Below are 11,497 nucleotides of genomic sequence, written 5' to 3'. Positions count from 1 at the left end.
ACTTCAGGGTGCACTCACACATGATAAAATCATGAAGAAATGTGCTTCGACTGCTCGTCTGTCTTCTAGCATTTAATGTAGCCATTTGGAAAGCAGTGAATCAAAATCAACAACAGCACAGCTTCTTTTCTTTCTTTTCTTTTTCTTTTTCTTTTTTTACAGCAACACAACCTCAATGACCTCCGTGCTTGCAGTTTTTTTTATAGTGATGCCTGTATGGCGTCATGATTGACTTCTGCAATACAGCCACCTACTGGTCAGGGGTGGGGCAGGTTGTTGTAGAGTTGTGTGTCGTTGTATATAAACATAAGTGACGTGTAAAAACAGCTATCACTATTTCATAAGTCAGCCAAGATGTGCTTAATGTGCTTAATCTCTGTGGGTCTTTAAACCATGGTGTAAACCAACAGCCTGAGGGAATCTTTCTAGTCTTTGCAGAGAGTTTCTGAAAGTCCAACGTCTTTGGAGGTAACAAGGTTTTAGCTTATCATTAGGACTGGAAACAGACGGGTATCCGCCGACCTGCACCAGTATCCAAACAACACACATATTTTTGGTATAATTCATTCAAAAACTGAAGTGAGATAAACAATAGGTTGAGTTGTTTGTGCAGGTAGTTAATGCTCATATCATGACTTAAAACGCCACAACTAAATGTTTCACTACATGATCCTTTCACAATCCTTTTTATGAGCTATTGAAAGGTTATAGAGGCAGGAAGTCTGTGGTTGCACAAGGTTTTGATCAGACAAATTGCGACATAGCCTTTAGGGCCAGTTAGTTGGCTGCTGTAGGGGGCAGCAAAAGCACTGGGTTTCATTTTCTCTCACCTGCTGAGGGTAAGCAGTTACTTTGTTTTTGTTTCTATACGTAGAGGAACACAGAAATACAACATGAGCGAGCAAGTGAGAGAGAGAGTGAGAGAGAGAGAGAGAGAGAGAGAGAAATAGAGCACTTTGTGAAGTGAAAACAGAGATAGTTACTTCCCTATGAGAAAGCCCAATACATCATTATGGTGTTTTTTTTATTTAGTCTCCTGGTTGAAAAGGCCGATACGTAATCCTGACCACAGAAAATCCAGCATAAAAACTGTGTGGGTGTGTACGTCTGGGTCTGGGTGTGTGCGTGTGCGCGTGTGTGAGGGTGGGTGGGTGTTTGCATCTGTGGCTCAGGAGGTAGAGCGGGTTGTCCACAAACTGGAGGGTTAGCGGTTCGGTCCCCTGAATGTGTCACATGCCGAAGCGTCCTTGAGCAAGACACCGAACCACCAGCTGCTCCCAGTGCGTGGCACTGGTGTGTGAATGTGCGAGTGCTTGTGTGAGCGAATGGGTTGATGTGTCTGTGACTGTAAAGCGCTATGAGTACCAATCGGTGGAAAAGACCTATATAAAAACAAGGCCATCTACCATTTATCATCATCTGTGTGTTTTTACAGCTTCATAATTGTGGCAACTGCTTACAGCTGGGCTACATAAAATTACGCAGTTCCTCTTCAACAGCTCTCTGGTATTTCATCATTCTCAGTAATAAAGATCAGCTAGAATTGATGATCTTTGAATGATAACCAGCCTCCATGACACATTTCAGGACCTGTGTAATGCTTTATGTCACTTCCTGTGATGAAACCTGAAAGATTAGAGATCTGGGAAACTTCCTTTTTAACTCCCCCTTCCGCTACAGGTTTAAGTTATGAAAGCGGGCAAATTTAAACAAAATTATAACTTTACGAATAAAAAAGTGAAAGTGTGTCCGGCACTGTTGGTTTTTGACAGGTATAAGCAAAACAACATGGAAACTTTTGAGGAATTTATCGGCATGTGTTACTGTGCATAGATGTGCAGATATTTGTACATGTTTGATTAGTTTCATTGAGGAACAGAAGGCATGGGTTTTTTGTTGTTGTAAAGGAGTGAGTGACCTTCTACTATGTGACTGACTCGTAATGCTAAATTCTCATTTTCTCTGTTTCACGTTGACTTCCCCATCTCGATCACTCCCACACAGAAACAGTCCCCGCATCTTTCCCATCATACACTGCACTTCTCAGTTGTCATTCCTCGTGATATTTTAATAAGTGAGGTACTTATTTTTCTGTCTCTTTTTTTCTTTTTTTAAATGAGATTTTACACACCCTACAACATAGATAAAAAAAATATTAATAATAAATTAAACATAAAAACTCAGCGCAGTAAAAGAAAGCATGGAAGATTATCCAAAGAGTTTCATCAGAAGTGAAAATTAAACAAAATAAAGAGAAAGGTGAAACAGCTGCCACTTGTTGAATCAAGGGCATTAAAGTTTGAATTAAATAGTAAGTATCAGATGTAGTGTCAATGTGCTTTTCATTTAGGGTTGAACAGCTTCCAAACCCTGACAATTTGTCCTCATGTGTCACAATCAAAATCTACATTCAAACCCTGTAAAACATCTGTGGGGGATCACAAAGACAGTAGTTCACAGGCACTTTCCATCGAGTCTGACACAGCTTGCCGGGAAGAATGGGATGAACTCTTCAAATCCAGATGTGCAAAGCTGTTTTGTTTCCAAGCTGTCTTAAAAGCTGCCAGAAGAGACTTCAAATGGATTAACTATCATGTGAGGTATCAGTTTTTTGATTATAAATACATTTGCAAAAAATGTATATTTTATTATGCATGTCATGTGTTATTGCATGTAAATTTGGTCAGTTTTAAAATAAATCTACAACATATACAGACAGCTGATCGAAATACTTTAACTACAGTTGGTGCACTAATCTTCACTGATCTTTTTTTTACGGCAGTATTCAGGGCCATAGTAAGCATTAATAGTTCACTAACTGCAAGTTCTTCAGTCATTTCTTGCTTTACAGCAACATTACTCTCTCTAACATTACGCCTCTGAGTATATAAAAACAACAACCAGCGCAACAATGACAGTGAGGAAGGAATTTAAGGAAGGAAATAAACATGCAGCACATGCAACATATTGAGATTTGACAATCATTTCCAGAGCTATAACATCTCATGCCATTTCACAACTTTTCTGTGACGATTGTCCTCCTTCACTGTCATTTCAGTCCACTACTGTGCACATGCTGTCACTGTTTTCCTGACTGTGTCAGCATTTACACTTTAACATGCCTCTGAACCAGGACAATCACTTCCTGTCTTAGATCTATATTCACACAATCATGCACTTCCCGTTCGGTAATAACCACAAACATTCCCTTCACATTTCTCCCTGCAAACTGACCAGCAACTGAACACAACTAAAAATAGAGTATGTGACAGGGATTACCATAACACTCAACGAGGTTTATTGATCCTTATCTGATGATAGAGGGAAAGCCCTTATCAGCATTTACACCAGTAACACCGCATGTGGGGTGATTCATGGCTTAAAATAGCTTAAGAAGAACCAAAGCGTTGATGTATCAGCTCTGCACTCTTACAAACTAGACCCAATAGCTTAACCTATACATTTATTAATATCTGCATTTGCAGTTTAACTGAAATTTCTCAATTTTCTCTCATGCTGCACCCACTGAGCCAGACAGTAATTAACAACACTCTACGCAAGTTGATTCTTGAGACTGTACTGATGGAGCTATGCTGATGTGTAAATGCTAACATTATGGCCATAACAATCATGCTAATGTCGAACAGGTGTGGTGATTACTATTTCCTTTGGTTGACCTGAAAGTCCACTGTTGCAAGATTTAACTTTAAAATTTCAGATCAACTGGATTTTTATCCGTCCTGTTTCGACAAGAACGCTATTTTTAAGGGTGATAGTCGATTTTGATTGACATTGATAATATATCATAAGAATATTTTATTTATTTATTTTTTATCAAATCTGTGATGTTAAACAACAACTCACTTAAAAATATCGAAAACTTAACTTTAAGGGTGGGATGAGTCCAACCTCACATTATGTGGCCCAGAGGTCTAATTTGATATGTGGGCCGAATACTACACTCCACAAGTGGCCCACATCAGTCTGCCAGAGTCAAGACTGCATCTGGGCCATGTCCGGTTCACATGCTGTATGCCAGTGCCAAGTGAACGCCACCTGTGCCGGCTTCAAGCCAGATCTAGCCCACATGTCTCTGCTATGTGGGTTAGTTTGAGGGTTAGTATGTTAGCCTGCGCTAATTTACACGTAACTGGTATAGGTGAAAGTTATGTGAACGCCACGCCATTGTTTGTACTAGTATTAAATCATAAACTTAAGCTATTTGAGATTTTAATGATCATGGCAGCACAAGAACAGGCCCTAGGTACAAGAGCCATAGAGGCCAAGATCTACAAGAGTAGATCAGATCCAAGGTGCAGACTATACAAAGATGCCCCTGAGACAGTCCAGCACATAGTAGCAGGATGTAAGATGCTAGCTGGGTCAGTGTACATGGAGAGACACAACCAAGTGACTGGAATAGTGTACAGGAACATCTGTACCCAGTGTGGAATAGAAGTACCCAAATCCCAATGAGTCGCACCACAGAAGGTGGCTGAGAACAACAGGGCCAAGGTACTGTGGGACTTCAGCTTCCAGACAAACTGGTCCTGGCTAACCAACCGGACATAGTGGTGGTAGACAAAGAGCAGAAGAAGGCGGTGGTGATAGATGTGGCGATACCAGCAGACGCCAACATCAGAAAGAAGGAACATGAAAAGGTTGAAGAGTACCAAGGGTTGAAAGAACAGCTGGAACAGATGTGGAAGGCCAAGGCGAGCGTGGTCCCCGTGGTAGTGGGAGCACTCGGGGCAGTGACCCCCAAACTGGGGGAGTGGCTCCAACAGATCCCAGGAACAACATCAGAAGCCTCAGTCCAGAAGAGTGCAGTCCTAGGAACAGCTAAGAAACTGCGCAGAACCCTCAAACTCCCAGGCCTCTGGTAGAGGACCCGAGCTTGAGGATGACACAGATACCACCCCAAGAGGGTGAGAGGGACGTTTTTTTTGTTGTTGTTGTCGTTTTTTTTTTGTTTTTTTTTATATAAGGAACCATATCCTATATATACAGTAAGGACCATGCTTTATTTCTACATATTGTGATAAGGATTTTCTCGCAACATCACCATGACGGTCCATGTCCACAATGATTTTCAAGTATCGAAGGAGGAGTTTTTTTCTCTGAGTGAAAAACACGGGGCAAAAAAAACTTTCTCCCGCTGTGGCCGAAAACTTAAGGCTGGAATTTGTCCCAAAAGTGCACCACTTTCTAGCCTGTGCAAAATTTGCAGACACATGCATATTTGACTTCTCGTGTATGAAACTCCAGTCATGTGTCCTGTAACTGGAAGTACTGCTTTTTTTTTAGTGTGTGTTCATTGTGGTTTATCAGTTAACAACTGTAAAAATTTAAACACAATCAGCATTCTCAAGAATTGATGCTGTGCTACGTGGGGAATGTGTTAGCTGTACATTCATCCTGTACAGGTTGATTTCCGTGTATTCGTTGTATCCTGGTTCAAACATGGGCAGCCTCTGACCGAAAATACCATTTGGTCACATGTAAGAACCCTCATCCGTTTTTCTGGTCATTCCTGCAGACCAGATGGCAGATTTCGACTGTTGCATGCTTGTTTTAATTTATGCAAGAAAAAGTTCTTGTTACAGCAAAATCATCTGAGTGGAAAATTACTGTCTGTAAGTTCTCCTTTCACTGTCATTTTTTGACCCTTCTTTGTAGCGCTGTACTCCCAAAGTCATGACGTTGGAAATTCCCATGTTTCTATTTTCACTGAGGTTTCATACTCTTTTAGATCACAATCAGGCGGCTGTTGAGGGGTGTGTGTGTGTGCTACCACCAGTAGCTTACCTGCCCCTTTGGCCCGTTTAAACACATCCCTCTCTTACTCCATCCACACACACACACAATTGGGGGATTCCCGTGTTTTTTGTTTTTTTTCACAAGCAACGTCACGTCCTCATTTGATCATTGCTGCACTTGGGATAAAAAAAAACCATATATGAGTGATTCCACCTTGTGATCTTTTTTTAGCTCGATGATGAAATCCTCAAATTCCCACACCTATCCCTACTTTCGTACACTATCATGATCCACCCATACACGCATAGCTTTCACAGCATATGCTGTGCTGAGTCCCCAACAGTTAAACTCCAGTTAAATTCACTGCATTTTCAGTCTGTCATTATCTCCATGGTGCTACTTTTGCCAGGCGCCCTTGGTTCAAAGTGGTAAAGTGTGCTTCTGTTTGACTGTGTCGGAACGTAGTGAAGCAGGAAGCCGCGCAGTGTCTCTCCCTTTCGTTTTCCACCGCACACTTTGCCTCTGGGGCGAACTTGCGCAACAGCGACGAGAGCGGCGGAAAGTCTGCGCGTCTAGTCTTCTCACCTCTTGTGAGAGCAGTGAGGGAGGAGGGACGAGGGGGGTGGACAGGGAAATCCATGACTTCCGCGTTTTTCCTCCCTCTATGAAACCAGTAGCAAGTGCAGCCTATAAAAAGCCATCATGGTGTCCTCAGTCGCGACATTCATCCAAGACCCTGACTGATCTGTGTGATATCGAACGGACTACCTTTTTTGGAATTAAACCAACAGACAGCTGGACCTCTATAACTTTCACAACTTTTGCACCGCAAGCGCTTTATTCGCTCATCTCAGAAAGTGGACTGCGCGGACACTTTCTCTGAAAAAATCAGATATCATATTGCGGATTAATGGGACAGCAAAATAACCAAGTGGACCCCGAGTCTCTCAGGGAACGCCGGCGTGGAGGCTGCCTGGACATTTTTCTCGTCGTGTCCATTCTTTTTCTGTTTTTGGCGGTGACAGCGGTGGCTGCCGGCGGAGTGCTGTCTGTGATGGAGCTGCGGTCCAAACTTGAGACCTCGCCTAAAATCCCTCACTATGAGATGTTACAGTCGACAGGAGTTACACCGTCCCCAGTGTATAAGGTAAATGGACTTAAAAGGCATTATTACTGTTCCTGTTATTGTTCCTTTTTTAGTCTGACGCCCTGGTTTGACATCTGCACATTTTAATCCATATCGTCCTCTGTTGTTTTTTTTTTTAATCAGATGCAGAATTTTGTCTACCTAAATCCCGAAGATGGTAAGTTGCTGAATACCCTACATTTTAAATCTTTTGAGTGATGACTTTAGAAAATTGTGCAAAAATATTTAGGGTGCTTAGAAGACAATGTTTTCCTTCTTTAGTGGCACAACTAAGCCTGTTTCCCTCTCCATGCACATAGTTTAAATTCCAAACATTAAAAATACAAAGATTTTTATTTACATCACAAATATGACACTTCAAGAGATCATATAGTGCGTTATAGTCTTTGCAGATGTGTTCAGACAACACTAGAAATGGATGAAACTTGCGTAAACAACATCTAAAGTATATGTGTCTGTTTCCTCCTGCAGCCATCTTGAGTAACATCACCGTGAAATGGTCTTCAATACTCTACGGTGATGGCACGTCCGTAGGAAGCAACTTCATCTTTGACAAGGAACAGCATTCACTGAAGCCACAAAAGGAGGGCATGTACTTCATCTACACTCAGCTCAAACTCACTTGCACCCACATATGCAAAGCTGGAATCCTCAGCATAAATGTGGGCAACAAGCTCACCTGCGAGGTGGAACTTAAGGCAGGCACAGCACCTGTGAGCAAGAAGTGTTGGACTGTGACACGTCTGGATGGAGAGAAACTGCTCACTTACATGACTGCGTCAAACACGCTGCAGGACTGGAAACTGGAGCACGACGGCTCCGAACTGGGGATGTTCCTCGTCGACTGATTTGGGTGCTGTTGTGCCATCGGTGTCATATAGATGCAGACACGCCTGTGATCTGTGGCTTGTAACTGAAGAACAACGCCAGTGTTTTCTTAAAGCCTCAGCAGGTGAAAGTGGGCAGGCCTCGGTGCCGTCCTCAGAGCTGTAACAAGATTTCTGGCAAACACGCGGTGTAAGCCGAAGAAGCTTGGTAGGACTTTATCAGGAGAAGTTGCAAATATGATAATGCAACCAGAAAACTAGACACTCACCTCATTCTGTGTCAATGTGTATATAATGTTTCTCTGTGTAATATATTTATTTGTGATGTGGATCTATTTAACTACTTATATTTATAATGCAGTTTTCTGTACACATTTATTTTCATGTAGATACCACTACATTAGGATTGACGTGCAATACACTGGGATCTTATTCAGCCTTTATAGCACTGGTTTCATTTTATAAATAGATGGTGGTGTTGTCAATTAAAAAAAAACGTGTGGTTATGATGCTGCATCGTAAACCACAACAAGCCCCTCTGAGACCGCCTTTGGCTCTACTGAAATATGAATCATGCAATCTTTTGTAGCATGTAATGACTAAAAAGGATTAGTAAGATTTAAATGAACTTTCGCAGATAGGTCTGATTAAGAACGACCCTTCAGCAATCAACATAACTATATAACTATAATGTATTTAAATTTCTTTAATTGGTTACGGACAATTAAAGTTCAATGTTGGTACTAAAGCTAAGAAAATGTTTTGCTTTTTAAAATGATGTAAGTCCTATGGACAGACACCTCACCGTTGAATGTATTTTATTGTAATCCATATTAAACATGGATATGTTAAATACACAGAGTGCGTTTTGGTGTGAAAGTGACGAGTGTGAAAGTTTCAAGTGGAATATGTCAAAAGTGTATAGGTAAGGGAAAGTTCCCTGCAGCTGTGGCGCCCATACCGGGAAATGGATGTACATCACATCCTGTTTATTTATCACAGCGTGCGGTTTAGAACAAAAAAAAAATGTGGCTAGCAAACAAACACATGTACCCCACATATAAAACCAAGGTGCAAATGTCAAGTGAGAAGAAATATGCTCTGTAACACAAATTACGGTTTTCATTTTGTCATCACACGCACAAAGCAGAGGATATGCTCTGGTATTTGTCTAAAAGATATGCTGAATGCAGCTAGAATAAAATCTTGTCTACATTTTATGCATGTGATAAAACTGGATAGTGTCTCTAAATCATTGAAGTGTGTAACACATTTACGAGCCATTTGATTGGTGTTTTTTTTTTTGTGCATGTGTGCGCATTTCTCTTAACGGTCACTCACTCTTTAAAACTACTGATTGGCATTATAAGAAACATAACATTGCACAATTAATTGTCTGAAAGCAACCCTTACAGGTTTATAAAGTGTTGTATATTGAGTTTCAGCTTTTTGTTTAACTGTCTAGTTCACAGTTTTCAGTTTGCTTTCATTTCTCTTACAGCATCGTTTTCAGATTCATGCAGCTGATTTCAGGGAATAGCCTCTGAAATCTGAATGTGAGCCGCATGCTCAGCGGCAAACATCTGACTGGCATGTAGCTGGGGAATGGAATGAAGCTGTTAAAGAGCCTGATCTTTACCTCAGGAGTTGATAGAGACCAAAATTAGAGGTGAACAAGAGTGAACTTAAGATCATCAGGTAGAAAGAACACCTAATTCATTAAAATGTTGCTTTGTTACTGCTCATTTTTTAAATTACTCTTCTTTTAAAATGTGATATTATGTCAGAGTAGCATTCACAAACTATTTCTGCTGCTGACAAGTTTCTAAACAATTCATTATTATAGGATAAAGGTTCCATGTCAAGTTTTTAACTTCAACTAAGGAGGTTAAATTACATCGTATGTCTTCCACAAGACACTATTCTGAAATAACTTCCAATTTGTTGCTTTGCAAAAAATCTGAAAACCAAAGGGGCAAAAGTAAATTTCACGTTTTTGATCTAATTTTGGCGCCCCCTAGATTTGCATGTATCTAATGCATTACATTACCTGTAAGGTCCAATCAAATTAAATTTTAATAAAAGCAGTCTGTCATAGGCAGAGCCGGTGGTCAAATCTGACCAAACAGCAGCAGGCTAGGCAACTCTAGATCCATGACTTTGAACAACAAATCACGGTCTTTTCTACCTTACACATGTGCACACAGCTTGCCCTGCACACTCGACAATAAGTGATCGAACAAGCATTCACACGGGAAAGGTTCGCAGGCTAAATAGCAAATTACTGTGGTTGCTCAGTTTTGGCATATAATATCACATACTCACCAATGGTAGATGGCGGCAGAATTCTACACACCTACGCTACTTTGCAAGTTTGCCTCTGTCCTTATGGCATGACACCCACACTGTGGCATCCTGCCAACAACTTTCAGTCTAACACAAACACGCCCCTTCAGATGGCTGAGAGATTGCTGAAGGCACATTTTCTTATTAAAATGAAATTGAAATTGAAATAATAGTAATTTTGTAATAATAGTACAATATTAATATTAATACTTAAACATAATTTAATACAGTTGAACTCGGAGTCGTGCACAATGCGTGTCATTAACACTTGAAAACTTTATTTAAAGGGCTTTTAGAAATGTGAAGAAGCATAAAACATCTACCGCGCCATTTCTGAAGTGAACCCGCATTGCAGATGTCCATGTTTACTTGTTTGCACTTGTCTGCCCTTGAGAGGCCAACACTGACAAATCAAAGAGATAGCGAAAAACCAAAGGCAGGTCATGTATGTTGTTACCAGAGGAGTGTGCATGTCCATTCATGCCCTCATGTGTGATCACCTGATAAACAAAAACAGGAACCCTTCAGAGAAAAACAGCTCTGTAGCGTTAATCGAAGTTGCAACTATACAAGGAACCTTTAAGCATTACAAGCAAAATAACTCATTATGCTGCTTTCAACGCACGTCTGGTATATTGTATCACATCACTAATAATGTTGCATATTATTAGTGATGAATTAAGATGTAAACAGGCTTTTATAATGGCTGGAGCTATTTGAAGCTGTTTTATATAATGGGAAACAGATCAGTCTAGAGAAAAGCATCATGCGTCATGATTTTTTTGTTACGTGCGTGACATCTTAATTTTCAGAGTAGTAAAGTTGTCAGATGAATGTGATGGAGTGAAAAGTTCTGACTCAAAATACAAAGCATTGCGTAAAACACAAGTTCCTCAAAACTTGAGCAACGCACACAGAATACCCATGAGAAATTAAAGGCAAACATGTTGTGCTTCAGACTCAAAGCAAACGTGCTCAAGTTTGCAAAAGTATCTTGGTGTCGTGATGTTTGTTTCACTCCGATGTTTATCTGCATCTCATGGCAGGAAATGACCCAAATATTGCAAATGTATCTGAGGTCAGTTTTTTCACTCACGGTATATCTCACTCTCAGTGGTGACTCGAGTACCTATCTCGCTACCTGTCTATGCAGGTTCCTGTGCCATCTTGTTGTTCTCACTTGTTTATTGGACTTTGCCTTTTTTTTTTTTTTTTTTTTTTGGCATTTCTTATTAATTCCAGACCAGAATCCCTTATCAGTTGCCCTAGCCTACTTTGCATTATGCATCTGCGCTGCTACATGTTGCTTTTTCCATTTGAAACTGCTGCAGTGTCTGCAAACTTTCCCCTATAGAGAGTGAGAAGCGCTGACTCAGTCACATGAACCCTTACACCTCAGTCTACCCCTCCATCTTCT

General features: G+C 40.7%; 1 protein-coding gene across 1 annotated transcript; it reads left to right on the top strand.

The window, feature by feature from the left end:
• Window positions 1-6,306: 6,306 nt before the first annotated feature.
• On the top strand, window positions 6,307-10,113 carry LOC311496223 (uncharacterized protein). The gene is made up of 3 exons (XM_084555985.1): window positions 6,307-6,907; window positions 7,031-7,064; window positions 7,379-10,113. The coding sequence occupies exons 1-3, from the start codon at window positions 6,671-6,673 to the stop codon at window positions 7,753-7,755; spliced, it is 648 nt and encodes a 215-aa protein (XP_084412111.1). The 5' UTR covers window positions 6,307-6,670; the 3' UTR covers window positions 7,756-10,113.
• Window positions 10,114-11,497: the final 1,384 nt, after the last annotated feature.

The sequence above is a fragment of the Chelon labrosus genome, assembly GCF_963514085.1.
Source record: "Chelon labrosus genome assembly, chromosome: 2".
NCBI lineage: Eukaryota > Metazoa > Chordata > Actinopteri > Mugiliformes > Mugilidae > Chelon > Chelon labrosus.
Note: the sequence above shows the minus strand (reverse complement) of the source record. Positions and strands in the feature narration are given on the sequence as shown.

Coding starts and splice junctions, on each gene's coding strand:
- LOC311496223 (XM_084555985.1), top strand. CDS start 6,671: ATGGGACAGCAAAATAACCAAGTGGACCCCGAGTCTCTCAGGGAACGC. Junction 6,908..7,030: donor CACCGTCCCCAGTGTATAAG/GTAAATGGACTT, acceptor TTTTTTAATCAG/ATGCAGAATTTTGTCTACCT. Junction 7,065..7,378: donor CTACCTAAATCCCGAAGATG/GTAAGTTGCTGA, acceptor TTCCTCCTGCAG/CCATCTTGAGTAACATCACC.